The 13,408-nt window shown below is 54.2% G+C and overlaps 5 protein-coding genes across 5 annotated transcripts; 2 read left to right on the top strand and 3 right to left on the bottom strand.

Moving 5' to 3' along the window:
• Positions 1–207: 207 nt before the first annotated feature.
• JCM15063_001839 (T6SS phospholipase effector Tle1-like catalytic domain-containing protein) lies at positions 208–1,752 on the top strand (the record flags this gene model as incomplete). Its single annotated transcript, XM_076678973.1, has 2 exons — positions 208–1,181; positions 1,242–1,752. 2 exons carry the CDS (start codon positions 208–210, stop codon positions 1,750–1,752), a joined length of 1,485 nt encoding a protein of 494 aa, XP_076533970.1.
• Positions 1,753–1,924: 172 nt separating this feature from the next.
• Positions 1,925–3,071, bottom strand: JCM15063_001838 (uncharacterized protein; the record flags this gene model as incomplete). The annotated part of the gene is made up of 4 exons (XM_076678972.1): positions 1,925–2,074; positions 2,134–2,403; positions 2,468–2,581; positions 3,051–3,071. The coding sequence occupies 4 exons, from the start codon at positions 3,069–3,071 to the stop codon at positions 1,925–1,927; spliced, it is 555 nt and encodes a 184-aa protein (XP_076533969.1).
• Positions 3,072–3,487: 416 nt separating this feature from the next.
• On the bottom strand, positions 3,488–4,911 carry SSP120 (nucleobindin SSP120; the record flags this gene model as incomplete). Its single annotated transcript, XM_076678971.1, has 7 exons — positions 3,488–3,517; positions 3,580–4,052; positions 4,125–4,189; positions 4,257–4,281; positions 4,349–4,587; positions 4,658–4,713; positions 4,783–4,911. 7 exons carry the CDS (start codon positions 4,909–4,911, stop codon positions 3,488–3,490), a joined length of 1,017 nt encoding a protein of 338 aa, XP_076533968.1.
• A 676-nt stretch (positions 4,912–5,587) lies between these two features.
• On the bottom strand, positions 5,588–10,507 carry TOF1 (Tof1p; the record flags this gene model as incomplete). Its single annotated transcript, XM_076678970.1, has 21 exons — positions 5,588–6,121; positions 6,201–6,508; positions 6,587–6,854; positions 6,923–7,042; positions 7,126–7,221; positions 7,288–7,440; positions 7,506–7,652; positions 7,722–7,846; positions 7,909–8,030; positions 8,087–8,232; positions 8,297–8,347; positions 8,412–8,662; positions 8,725–8,815; positions 8,892–8,996; positions 9,061–9,180; positions 9,238–9,408; positions 9,477–9,603; positions 9,674–9,875; positions 9,939–10,106; positions 10,182–10,303; positions 10,371–10,507. 21 exons carry the CDS (start codon positions 10,505–10,507, stop codon positions 5,588–5,590), a joined length of 3,564 nt encoding a protein of 1,187 aa, XP_076533967.1.
• Positions 10,508–10,802: 295 nt separating this feature from the next.
• Positions 10,803–12,212, top strand: RRS1 (ribosome biogenesis protein RRS1; the record flags this gene model as incomplete). The annotated part of the gene is made up of 6 exons (XM_076678969.1): positions 10,803–10,843; positions 10,945–11,040; positions 11,120–11,270; positions 11,345–11,531; positions 11,610–11,878; positions 11,958–12,212. The coding sequence occupies 6 exons, from the start codon at positions 10,803–10,805 to the stop codon at positions 12,210–12,212; spliced, it is 999 nt and encodes a 332-aa protein (XP_076533966.1).
• Positions 12,213–13,408: the final 1,196 nt, after the last annotated feature.

Raw genomic sequence — 13,408 nt, 5'->3', positions numbered from 1 at the left:
TCGCCTCGACGTGCTAACCAAACACTGGCTTCTTTCGCTGTCAGCTTCTGACCTTCGCTGATGACTGAGGGTTGACTGGAATCACTAGCTAGTGAAGCCTCCTCCGCGGACTTGCTCGCGATCGACATGCTCAGCTCTCGCTCTATGCTCGCACCTGCTCTTCTCTGGCCGTCTCGCTGCAGAGCTCACTTGATTGATTCACCTCAGATGCGTCGGCTCGTGGTGTGCTGTGACGGCTCGTGGCAATCGGCTTACTTTCAGGACAACCCGCGCAAGCTGACCAACATCGCTCGGATCTGCAATGCGATCTGCCGTCAAGACGATCGTCAGGCCAAGCCAATCGAGCAAGTCAAGCTGTATTTACCCGGTCCGGGTACTGGTCAGAGTCTTCTGGTCGGGACAGTCGAGGTAGGTCTGCTCTTCCTCGGGACCCGCTTGGATCTCGCTCACCCCGCGTGCATGGCGAAACAGGGTGCTCTAGGCGAAGGCATGGTTGAGCGCTGCCGGGAAGCCTATTACTGGCTATGCCAGAACTATGAAGCTGGTGATGAGATTCAGCTCTACGGGTTCTCGCGAGGAGGATACCTCGCCCGGATCGTCGCGTCCGTCGTTTGCCTTGTCGGGTTGCTCGACCCTCTATCGTCCCTCTCTTTCCTTCCCGACGTCTTCTCCCTCCTGTGTTCGAATCGCGACATCACGACAAAGTCAGGGCGCAGAAGGCACGATGAACTTCGCCAACTTCTCGACTCGCACAAGATCAAGTCTCGCAGAAACGCTCAGATCAAGGCGAGTCGAAACGGATTTCTTGTCCAGGTGCTTGCGCTGTTCGAAGCCGTCCCCCAAATCGATCCGCACCACAACCCGTTCTCGCTGCCAGATTGCGAGCTCGAAGCCGAAATCGAACGAGCGTACCAAGCCTTGGCCATCTCGGAAGATCGACCGAGCTACTCTCCAGTCATCCTGACGCGCAATCCTCGAGTCCCCGAGCAAGAACTCCTGCAAGTGTGGTTCCCAGGCAGTCACTCGGACGTAGGAGGCGGAGTCGCTGAACACGATCTGCCGGATCTCTCGCTCAACTGGCTCGTCGCTCATGTAGCAGCACGCCTTGCACTCAACTTGGACTTTATCTCGAATTTGTCCGCCAAAGCAACGGCGCCATGGGGCTCGCACGAAATGCATCTGTGCGCTTTGAGACTGGTTGTTTCGCACGTACTGGACTGACGGATTCTGCCCCATCACAGAGGCCTGGGTCGGTCGCTACGGCACAAACCACGCCAAATACCTCACAGCACAGACAATTTGACCTGTCAACATTTCCATCCATCACTCTGTGAACAGGATCCGTTGTCCATCCCACCCGACATCCGACCCATTCTACATCACGCAGATCACCCTCTGTTCGTATCCCTCACTGCCCTCGAGCAGCAACGTAAAGACGACTGGCCTTTTCGATCGGACTCGCCTCAATCTCCTTCTCTTCCTTCCTCGAATCAGATCCCTCGTCTTGATTCGCACCGGGCCGCGATCGAAGCCTCGCCAATGTTCCACGCGAGCGTTCGAGCGCAAGTTCGCGTCACCGTTGTACATTCGTCCGCCAAGCACGATCGATCCCGAACCCGGTTCGAAAGGATGTTTGCAGTCGAACGAGGAATCGTCGATTCGTGGTCAGACTATGTCACGAAAGCGCGAGGAGCGGGAGATTTGGCGCTGAACCGCGCGAGTCTCGCTCGGGCACTCTCGGATTCGGTGTAGCCTGTTCGGGCTCGTCCACTAGCGTTCTCAGAAGCACTGCAATACAATCCGGAAACAGATACCCGTGCCAAATCAGACGTTACAGAAAACAAAAGCACAAAACAAGAACAAAAAGGGGGGGCCGGAGACCTGCTCCGACATCGTTGCTGCTCCGTCATCTTTGAGCTCGTGCTCAGCCAAAGTAGATTTGCTGTTTGCGCATCGAGAGCGATCTGTGCGAGCCTGCAAGAGAGTGCTGGCTGTGTGGGTGCAACCCTGACGAGCTGTGGTGAACGTTGGGCTTTTGTGTGTCAAGCTCACGCAAGATGAGGTACGGCGGCGGCTGTTTGCGTCCTCGATGTTAAACACCGAAAGCAGGTGGAGCAGAGGCAATAGACTTACAACCCAGAGGTACAGCAGCTCTTGGGGCACTTGTCCTGTGCCCTTGACTTTCTCCAAGATCGTCCTGATAAGCTCGATTACGCTGATGGCGAATCGCCGTTGCTTCGGCGAGATTCGGTCCCAATTCACATCCTCGGTCGAGATGAGACGGCCTGCGAGGTGAGGAAAATCGTCACGCAAACTTCCTAGTCCCCGTTCAAAGTCTCGGATTGGTCGCGAGAAGAGCTCGCTCGCAGCGTGTAAATTTGCACACAGGAGCACGTGACGAGTCTGCTTTACAGTCCGCGTTAGTGACCGCATACTGTGCCTCTACGTATCCCGCTTCCAAGCTTACGACGGCGAGGTGGAAGAAAGAAGTGATCTCGTCTGACTCGCTCTGTTCGTCGTTCGCTTCATTTTCCGAGTAGATCTCGACGTCGAGGCCGTAGATGAGCTGCTCAAGCGGCGGCTACAATACCACGGGGGCGTAATTGTCAGACTGGGATAATCTAAACGCCGCAACAATTTGAACTTACAACCCTTCCGCTGAAGATGAGGTCTGGAGTCCAAGGGGGCTTCGTTTGAATTTCCTGCTGGAGGTCTCTTTCTGCGTATTGGAGCCGGCGATGTATCTCGTGGCAGAAACCGAACGATAGATCCTTCCAGGTAGACTTGAACGCTTCGAGTATGCTGCTTTTCCAGCCTTCTACGTGCCCGAGCGTCCCACGGGGGTCGAGTACGTCGACCAACGCCGAGACGGCCGCTTCTAAGCTCTCCCAGCTGCATTCGGGTTCACCTTGTAAGAGCACGGAATTTTCCGGCAGGATGTCGGAGTGCCTCTCATAGAGAAATGTCCTGTTCTGAGAAGACGATCCAGGGCGAGACGCGTGTCGAGACGACCTCCCCGAGGTTGTTTGTGAGTTTGTCCTTGAACGCACGATTTGTCTGATGTTCGACATGGCTTCTGTGGATACCGTAAGATCCGGAGAAGGGAGACAGCCGCTGCACTTGCATCTACGCCCTACGAACGTGTCAAGAACGCTGTGCGCCGCCCCGCGGACGAAGCACTGACCTCCAATGCCGCTTCCGAGGTCCCGTAACAACGTGCAGACCGAGGGGTGTGAGCATTCAACGGACTGCCGTAGCCCGTCGTCTCGTCATTGAATCAGGAAATAAGATCATTGCGGCATCTGATGCAGTTATGCTACCTTTACGGAGCGACGTCGAGCAAGCGTCGGAAAAATACAATTGAAGTCGAACCAGCGAAAGCCGCAGGGTGGCAAAGTTGCGATCGGAAGCAATGCTACTATAGGTGAAGCAGCTCAACGTCTTTCAACGAAGAGGAAGCGAGAAGGAGCGAGCGAGACATACGAATTTAGAATTCGCCCCACCACGATTTCTTCACCTATTGCACGAACATGAACACATCAGGATCTCGGCAGCTTGGAGCAAGGAGAGAAGACGAACCTTGTACTTGTAAGGGATGTTCTTCCTCAGGCGGTCTGCCGCATCCCGTGGTCGCTCGAACGCAGATTCACCCGTACCCCAATCGCCTCTCCGACTCGCCTCCTTGACATCCTTGCCAAACTTGGCAGCCTGTTGTCTCGCAAACGAGGCGCGCTCCTGGCGTGCCTGCTCTTCAGCCGACACAGTGCCACGAGGTTTCGGTGGAACTGTCGTCCATGGCCTCGAGCTGTCCGGGCGTGCGCTCGGGTCGGTCGCGGTGCTTCCGACGTTCTCGTCGAGTTCCCTCTGACTCTCCTTCTCGGCATCGGTTGGCTCGTCCGACAGTCCATTGAGCTCGTTGAAGATGTGTTGCTGAACGTCCTCGGCGGTGACACGTTCATCGGCAGGGATGTCGGGCTCCTCGCCTGTAAAGATCGCCACTTTCTCTTCTTCCTCGGCTTCGATTTGCTCGTGCGACATGAAGTGTTCGATATCTACGTCATGCCAGCACCAGGTCGCGGCCAGATCAAAAGCTGCTCGTAACGAGGAACAGGGAGATGACGGACCTTCGGGATGAATGTAATCTTCCTCGCGTTGGGTTTCGGGCGTGTTGTGGTACTTTTCCTCGTGACTACATACAGAGCTTGGGTCAGTCTCATGACTCAGCTCGGAGGGAGGCGAGCTCGACCGAGACGTACTGCAGGAAGTACTCTCCTTCGGCATCTGTAATCAATCACTATCGGATCAGCTCCGCCAACACTCGAAACGAAAAAGGTCAAGAGGAGCTGACCGTAATGATGTCCGAGGTGATCGACTCCCTTGAAATTCGGAAGACCTCCGACTCCGCCAGCCACAAACTCCCGCATGGTCAGGACTCCGTCCTTGTTCTCGTCGAGCTTCTCGAGCACGGCCGTGACAATCTCTTTCGCTTGCTCGGTATGAACCTCGATCGACTTGGCCCCCTTCTTGCGCTTCTCATGATGTACACCGTAAACTGACTCGAGCTCGTTGCGGTCTAACACGCCGTCTCTGTACAAAGGCGTCAAATGGTCAGTACCGAGTAGTTCTGGTCGTGTTCGAATGTATTGTAAGAACTGACCGGTTTAGGTCGTGCAGGTGGAAGAAGGCTTGAATATCGAAAGAGTCCATGTGGTGCTGTCGCGATGCCGACCTTTTCAGTCGGCCTGCCTCGCGCGCTGAAGCAAGGAGAGAGTGAAGACTGACCTCTTGAGCCATGTGTAGCTCTGCGTAGGTATAGTCGGGGTTGTCGTCGATCTCGGCATGATCGCCGTGGGCTCGAGCGAGCATGACGAGGAGTGGCAGCACCAGCGCCGCCGTCGGTGTGGACCTCATCTTGGGCAGTCTCAGGAAGCTTGCGTTGGCAGAGGTCGGCTCAAGCAGGGCAAGGTCGGACGCAAGAGCCGGTTCGAGATCAAGGCGCGAGGTGAGTGAACGCGCGGTAGTGCTTTGTTCTGTCCCGACTGAAGTCGAGAGTGCGGGAGCAGCTGTTCTTGGTGCGGGTCTGCGTGCGCAGATTACACAGTTGGTGCAGAGCGAGTTTGTGCGCGTGGACCGCACGGGGAATTCGGATCCGACCAAATGGCTGGCACCTCTCGACCAGCCTCTTTGCTCGCCTTGAAATCCTTCTGCAATGCACACGACAATGCTGTAGCTCTATGAGGAACGACATGAGTCGCGGTCGTAAAGCTAGCAGGAAATCACTAGCTCAGTGCCGTGCATATATACCCCTCAGCAATTCCCCACCACAGCCGGCGGCACTTGCCAGGTCTCTGTGCTGCGCTACATTGGTCTGTCGACAAGTCGGACGTCTGCAACAAGCTGATTCTGGCTGGTCAATCCCTCGCTTGCCGCTTCTATGACCTCTGCTAGTGTTGAGAGTAGTATCGAGGATTGCGGTCGAGAAGACTTTGGAACAAACACCGAGGATCATCTTGCAGGTATGGGATGGATACAAACAACAGCGAGATATAGTACGGTGCAACACGGGGGATCCTGCCGAGCTCTAGACTCATTCTTCGTCATCGCTGTCGAGGATGACCCTGCGCTTCTTGGCCTGGGATTTGCCTGCCGATTCTTCTGCTTCGTCGGCATCGCTATCATCTAGGGCAGCTGCCGAAGATGCAGAAGTGACCGAAGCGGCTCGTTTGCGCAACGTGCTCGTAGACGAGGTCGGGGAACTCGTGGCCGCTCGGTCCTCCTCCTCGTCCGCTTCTGCGCCCTCCTTTTCTGCAGCTCGTCGCAGTTTCTCAACCATGCGGTCATCGTCTTCGTCTTCGATATCGGACACGAGCTCCGACTCGAACTTTGTCTTCTTCGCTTTCTTCGCTAGCTTCCCGCCTCGCGCCTTTGTCGCCGCATCCTTCTTCTTCGATTGAGTCTTCGAGGCCGTCTGAGAGGCCGACTTGCCCTTCTCGGGGGCTTTCTTCCTCGTTCCAGCACCGAGGTGAGCAGATAGCGTACCCGCCGCGAGTTGCTCACGTAGGGCAGCTTCGGCAGCAAAGAACCGCTTGTCCGCCTCTTCGTCATCGTCCGAATCCTCAATCTGTTGTGCACACGTCAGCACACACATTGTCGTGAATCGAGGGAAGTTGGGCGAGACAGGTAAGGAAGGGTCAACGCACGAACTGAGCACTCTTGTATGCCGTCTCCTCCTCTTCTCGTTTCTTCTGTTTCTGCTTCCTCTTCTTCTCTTTCGGGACAGGTTCGCCATCTTCATCCGAGTCAAGTTCCATTTCGTCCTCGCTCGCAATCTTTCTCCGACGCCTGACAGGCTTCTTGCGCTGTTTGCGCAAGAGATCTGCCGCAGACTTGCCGTTCTGCGGGTCGATCGGGTCGAGCAGGAACCCGTTGATGACTTCGACATCCTGTTGGAGCTTCGAGGGCAGGAGCGGCGCAGGAATCGACCATGTGAGACCAGCTGATTCGGGCGCTGTCGATTACAAGATTGACCCATTCTCGTCAGCCAAGCAATGCGACCGACTGGGTCGCGAGGGAGAGAGCGACTTGCCTTCAGCACTCTCCCACCCAAGCAATCGCATCAACAGCTTGTAGTGAGGATCCGTCGACGCCGCTTCCTTCTGTTCGTCGTCCGGTCCAAAGTCGACATTGTGCGGCGCAAACAGCGCGATCGCAGCTTCAGAAGGACCCTTTAGCCTCGCGGCTTGAGCTCGCGAATCTGCATCTGAAGTCTCGGCGTCCAGAGGATTGGCAGACTCGGGAGCGCCATCCGTCGTGAGCACGATCTCGGTACGATCGCCAGACGCACGACGAAGTTGCTACGGACAAGAGTCGGGTCAGCATGGGAACAGGCTGAAAGGTCGCAGTCCCCGAGGAATGCGCTTACATCTTGAAGAGTCTCAATCAGGGGCAACTTGCCTGTCTCGATCAAGCAGGTGATTGCAATTCCGATTTGCTGGGTGTGCGAGAATCCAGGCTCGACTTCGACCTCGCCGATCTTTTTGGCCTATTGAGCGGGAGGGTGAATCGATACAGGATGGATCAGCGTCAAGGCTACGCAAAGACGGAATGAGTGCAGGAGAGGCATACCCGATAAGCAGGGGTGTCGTCGTCGCTTGATGCATAAGGGTCCGTCTCGCCTAGGCGCATCTTGCCTAGCTGAGTCTTGGTCTTGGGATAGAAGCACTTGATATCGCAACACAATCAGCATGACTTTTCGACGCGTGGTGGAAGGGGAAAGACGGAGCGCACTTCGAGCAGGAGCAACGGATGCTCGCGAACAGCTTTGAAGAACTTCTTGAGAATATACTCAATCAACTTTCGCAAGTCGACATTGGGACCTTGACGAGCCGACGCAATATCCGAATCCTCGAGAATCCGCTTGAAGAGCTCGAGCACGGTAGGCTGTGCGCACGTGCAGGGGGTCAGTCGTTGTCTCTGAGGAGTTTCACAAGATGGGACTAGGGTACTTTGTAGAAGAGTCCCTCAGATTTGGCTTTGATCGCTTGTCGGTGCATAAGCGCAACAATCCGCTTCATTTGTTCCGGCGATTTGAACGATTTGTACGATTCAAGGTAGATCATGCATGTCGCCAGGACCGCCTCGTCTGCGAATCGCTGAGCGCCAAGAAAAGCTATTGTGAGCTTTGCAAAGGAGCAAAGAGAGCCCCGAAAGATAGGACATACTTGTTCAAACTTTTCGAACTGGAAAGCGTGCTCTCCGAAAGACACAGTACCCCTCTCTATCTCTTCCTCTTCTTCATCGTGTCCCAGGCCGAGACCATCTTCACCATTCTCGTCGCCAGCTTTGCCTGAAAGAAGCAGATTTTGTCAGATTAGGGCCTATGCAGGATATCCGAGCTGAATCACTTACTCTTCTTCTTCCCCGCTCGCCCAGCCTTCTTCTTACGCACGTACATGTACGCTTTCGATTTGGAAAACTTTTCAAGCATGCGCAGCAGGGTGTAAGCGAGAGTGATGGTCGAATCCAGATACCTACAGCCAAGACGTATCAGACACCGGCAAAATGTAGGATAGCCACGAATACTGACTTGTAGGACTGGTTCGTATATTTTGTCAGCACCGTCAGGACCATGTCGAGAGTCTCAGCTTCATAGTAGAGTTTGTTCTGCAGGATCTCGGCGACGTCGATATGATCCGGAATGCCGGACAACTGCAATGCTTCGATCGTAAGAAGCTGCAAACCTTGTTATGAGATTAGCTCAAAGGTGTTGTCTTTAAGTTCGAAGAGAGTGACATGCCATTTGGTTGAAACAGTCGATTCCTGCGTGAACCTCTGTCCACAGCGGAGGCTACACGGAAAGGAGCCGTCAGTCTGGAGCCACAGGAGCAAAGACTCAGTAATAGTATACACACCTTTTCCTCCAAGCCGACCTTCATTCGCTGAGTGACGAAACCAATCGCCTGAGGTTCCGTCATTTCGGCGATCAGACCAAAGTCGTGGCCTTCTTCGCTGAGGTGCGATATTCCGCGAGACTCCTCGTCGTGGTAGACAAGCAGGAAGAAATCGAGGAAGAATCGTACGAGGATCAGGAATCGAGTGGTATCCGATTCTCTGACTTTGAGTCGCTCCATTCGAATGTCGCGCAATACCGACGAGAAGAAAGCTGTTTGCCGTTGTTGTCAGTATTGGCGAAGCATCCAGCTTGAGCTCAAAAGCTTGGCCTACGGTTGAAAGCAGATTCAATAAAAACCTTGGATGTTTCGTACAGCGCTTTGATCGCTTCCGGTCTTAGTTTCGCTGGTGGAGCGAGATCGTTCTATAACACAGGAACATCATCATCAACAAAGAGTCAGACACGGCCTGATTCGAGGCAGGGAAGGGATGATGCTTACTTCCTGTCGGACTTTTTTCGTCTTGCTCTTCTTGATCTTGTCCATTGTTCTTTCGGGACCTTCAGCCAAAGTCGACTGCTTGTGCAGTACGTACTTTTGTCCGTCCTGTATAATGTTCGCGAAATGTCAGCTGCTGTTCTCCTGATTCAAGGACGGAGAGCAGACTTGCGCGAGATTGAACTGAAATGGTAGTGCCGAACCTCGAATGACGCGACCCTTTCAAGCCGAACAAGTCATTCGACTTTCGGGCCTCCATGTCCAGCATGTCTTTCAGTCGGTTGCCCTCGATCTGACAACATGGATCAGCTTGGAACATCAAAGGCTTGGTAGAGAGGCTCTGAATCACCTTCTGGACTGGGACCATCAATTCCTCGGGTCTCACGCTCCGATAGAGCAGGTGGAGTATGTCAAGCACAACCATGTTCCAGGGGGCGTAGTCCGTCGAATCTGCTTGTGCCGCCATCGCTAGTAACAGTTCGAGGATATTTTCCGACTCCAACTGCGTGATCAATTCTGACTGTTTTGCAGCACATGAGTTGTGAGCGCCGTTTGCAAACTATGTCGGTCTCGATCAAAGCTGTGTACCTGAAGAGAAGATTGCTCGATCGCGTCCGCAGAGGACGAAGTCGTGACGCGATCTTGAATGGCCGCCAAGTTCCTGAACGTGTGCAATACTAGCGAGATGATGTTCTCGTCTTTTGTCGTGCGTTCTCTGGATAGATTCGATTGCCGTCAGAAACTCAAGAACTGGCTTGTTCTTGCAGTAAGCTTCGGAAACGCACCTTCGACTTTTGCTGAGACTATTTCCCAGAATATTCATCATTTGTCTCAGTGCCCCGTGCCGCAGAATCGCTGCCTTGTACGACAAGTGAGCGTGGACGAGAGAAGTATAATCGACGGCTTGTTTAAGTTCTCCGAGAATCTGGGCGTCTTTCAGCTCTTCAGCGACGTTGATCGGCCACGTCATGGCACCAATCAGTTCCACTGTTCGCCGGATAATCGATCAGTGCGCCTCGCGAGAGGAAGTAGGAGAGAACCCTATCGCACCGCAAGCGAGCGCAATCCGGTCCCCCTTTGCGCCAGTTCCAAGCGTGCTCGACAAGATGGGCAGCAGGTCGTTCTTGAGAACTCCAACTTCGTGAAAGATTCTCGCAACAGTCCGGTCATCGTCCTTCTCGTCCATCCGCCAGAACCGTTTGAGATCTTTCAAGCATCCTGTTTGGGCTCGAGCGGGGTCAGCGCGAACTCGCTTGAGCGCACTAAAAACGTCAGGAAGTATGGATCACGCACCCACGACTTGGTCACCGAGACTGTATGCCGTGTAGACCTGACCGTTGTCGTCGAGGAATTCTTCGAAGCCACCCAGCGCGGAACAGATTGACGAAATCGGTGGATGCAGTGCCGCTCGTTTCCTGAGCAATCAATTTACTATCAGCATTCTTCTAAGCCTGTCAAAATAAGCTGACTGCGAGGGCGTACCTCTCTTGAGCTGTCATCGGTGCCGACGGGAACTCATCCTGATCGTCCTCTAGGTCGCGCTCATCCTCGGATCGTAGCGACTCCTGCTCGCTCTCAGACTGTTGCTCATCTGACGCGTATCCTCTGTGTTTCGCCATCACGGGCAGGTCCGAGGAATTGATCTGCGCGATGCGACGCGTCTCGCAAGTTGGTCAAGTTCGGATGGGCGGCGGCGCGGCTGAATGCTGTCCGGAATCAGCAGTCAAGATCAACGCTCGTCGGAGTATCGTCTAGCGGAGCGGAAGCGCGGGATGAGAGAGCTGTCGAGGCATAAGCGTCGACACACGCGATTCTATTGGTGAATTTGGGCAGTATTAATCCATAAGATTGTAATCAATGCATTTCTCCAGCTTCATCCGCTTCTCTCCTCCAACCTCCCCATCACCCGCTAGCATGGACGTTTCCGATATTCTCGAACAATCCGCCGCGAAGCAGTAAGTCCCGTCCGCGACCGTCCCTAGCCGGTGGCTGTAACGAGGGAAAAAAAGTTCAAGTTCTCATTCTCATCAACTAAACTCGCTCGCCGGCACCACAGGCAAGCCATCACCGTGCAGAAGGAGCTCCCAGTCGAGTTCGATCTCGGTCTCCTCGCATGCTTCGACCCGAACCCTATCGACCTCGAATCCTACCAGTAAGTAGTTGATCTGTTTGCACTTTCCCTTCGCGGGCTCCGACTCGCACTCGCGACTGACTTGCTTGCCTTTGAGTAGAGAGGACAAGGAACAGGTGCTGATCAGCAACGCTCGGGATGGAATTCAGCTGTTGGTCAACGAGATCTTCAACCAACCGACTCGCATCGTCGATGAAGGCGTTGTCGCTGACCTCCCTGCCATCGCCACTGGTCTCCCCCGAGAGAAGCCTGTACGTCGCATCAGATTGTCTTGCTATTGAACCGGGAGAGTCTTCACTGATGTACGAGTTGTGCTTGACACCAGCTGCCTAAACCCGCCCCGATGACCAAGTGGCAGGCATTCGCAAACGCCAAGGGTATCGCACCGAAAGAGAAGAAGGACCGATTGGTGTACGACGAGGACAAGCAGGAGTGGGTACCTCGATGGGGCTACAAGGGCAAGAACAAGGACAAGGAGGAACAGTGGATCCACGAAGTTCCGAACGGAGCCGGTACGTCGCCCAAACATCTAACCAACCAAGAGTCTGTAAGTTGATTGATCAAGCGTTCTTTTCGATTTTGCGCAACAGACCCGAACTACGATCCAGTTGCATCTGCCAAGTCCGACCGCAAGGCTCGCTCCCTCAAGAACGAGTCGCAACGGCTGCGCAACATGCAACGGGCAGCGGCAAACGCAGCTTCGCAGGCCAGCGACAAGGAGAAGCGGAGTGCCGCGCGGGACTCGAAAAAGCTCGAACTCGAACGAACGCTCAAGAGCACGAAGAAGAGTACGGCAAGTGTCGGCAAGTTCGACGACAAGCTCAAGGGAGAAACCAAGGAGAAGAACATCAAGCGAAAGGTGAGCCTCTCTTAGTCCACAGTTCAACGCCGGAAACCGGAGACTTAATTTCGTTCGTGCCTTTGCCGTGTGTGCTCAGTTCGACGCAAACGAAGTTTCGGCGAGCTCGGAACGATCGAAATCGCTCAACATTCTCACCTCGATTGGAGCAACACCAACGAACAAGCGAACTCGCGTTTCCGACGATGCCCCCAACGCGCGGCAGGAAACGAAAGGTCTCGTCAACGATCGGAAAGCGATCAAAAACCTCACTGGTGGTCGAGGTATCACGAGTCTGCAGGACAAGAAGAGCGGTGGAAAGGGGGGCAAGAGCGGACGAGGCGGCAAGAAGTAGTGAACGTATCATGTTTGCATTCTGCCACTGCCATACCTCGTTGCACTCTGATTTCTGTGTAGGCACAAGTCGCGAGTCACCTCGAGATGCAGGGCGCTTGTCTCCACGAGGACCACGAGCATCGCTAGCAAGACGCTTTCGGCAGTCCGAAGTTTCGGATTGCTTGAGCGTTTGTTCCTGTCAGAAAGTCATCGGCTGCCAAAGTCCGAAAGTCTCACAAAGGAGGAGCGAGCTGAACCCAGCAGAGGGGCTGCTGAGCGTGAATCGTTCCTCTCCTCCTTTTCACATGGTCGTTGGCATCAGATGTCGACATCTCAATTCGGGAGGTCAAACGATCGCGACTCGCCGGCCATCTTGCCGCATGGCTTCGTGCCTCTTTCGGCAAGCGCAGCATCCCGTTCTGCCCACGCTCACCGACTCGCCCTTGAAGCTGAAATCAAGACATTTCCCACGAAAACCCTCTCTGGGATGGTGAATACCATCGAGACATATTGTATGGAACGCGACGAGGAGATCCGGATCTGGACGAAAGAGATGGAAGAACTCTTGGAGGGGAGCAACGTGGACAAAGCCCGTACAAAGGCAAACCTAGTCAGGTTGTGGGTCCGAGTGATCCGAGGAGAGTACATTGTCAGCTCAATCTGTCCATCTTGTTCTTCGATAATCGCTGAATTCTCTGCTTCAGATGACTTTCGACGGCCAAATAGATCTGGACTTCTTGCCCGGACAAATTGTGGCTCTCAAGACAGAAGGTCATGATCTGCAAGAATCGAAGAGACCCGTAAAGCGTCCCTATCGTCTCGACCTGAGTTCCGGTCTAACCATTCATTCAATAGATTGCGAAAGCCGCGACCCGGGGCCTATTTGCAATTCAGCATACGTTCTACAAAGAACCCTTTCGTCAAAAGTATGTCATGGGCTGCATCGAAGACATTCGTCTACGTTATTTCCACCTCAACAAGGGAACTGGAGAACGCGCAAAAGAATGGGCTGATGCCATGAAGAGCGACTACACCCACAATTTACCTACTGTCAAGCGATACATGGGCCATTCTCTTGTGCAAACCACGAGAACCTCCTTGATACGTTGGAACCTCGTCGTCGCTGCCGAGAAAGTGCGCTGCGGCGAGATCTTGCCTGAGCCAAAGGTCAGTCAGTCAGAGTATGTGTTACCCTGTATTGCACTGATCCAGCTT

Source organism: Sporobolomyces koalae (genome assembly GCF_050403365.1).
Source record: "Sporobolomyces koalae JCM15063 DNA, S_koalae_JCM15063T_v1_ctg18, whole genome shotgun sequence".
In the NCBI taxonomy this organism is placed as follows: Eukaryota; Fungi; Basidiomycota; class Microbotryomycetes; order Sporidiobolales; family Sporidiobolaceae; genus Sporobolomyces; species Sporobolomyces koalae.
This window is presented reverse-complemented; position numbering and strand designations above follow the sequence as displayed.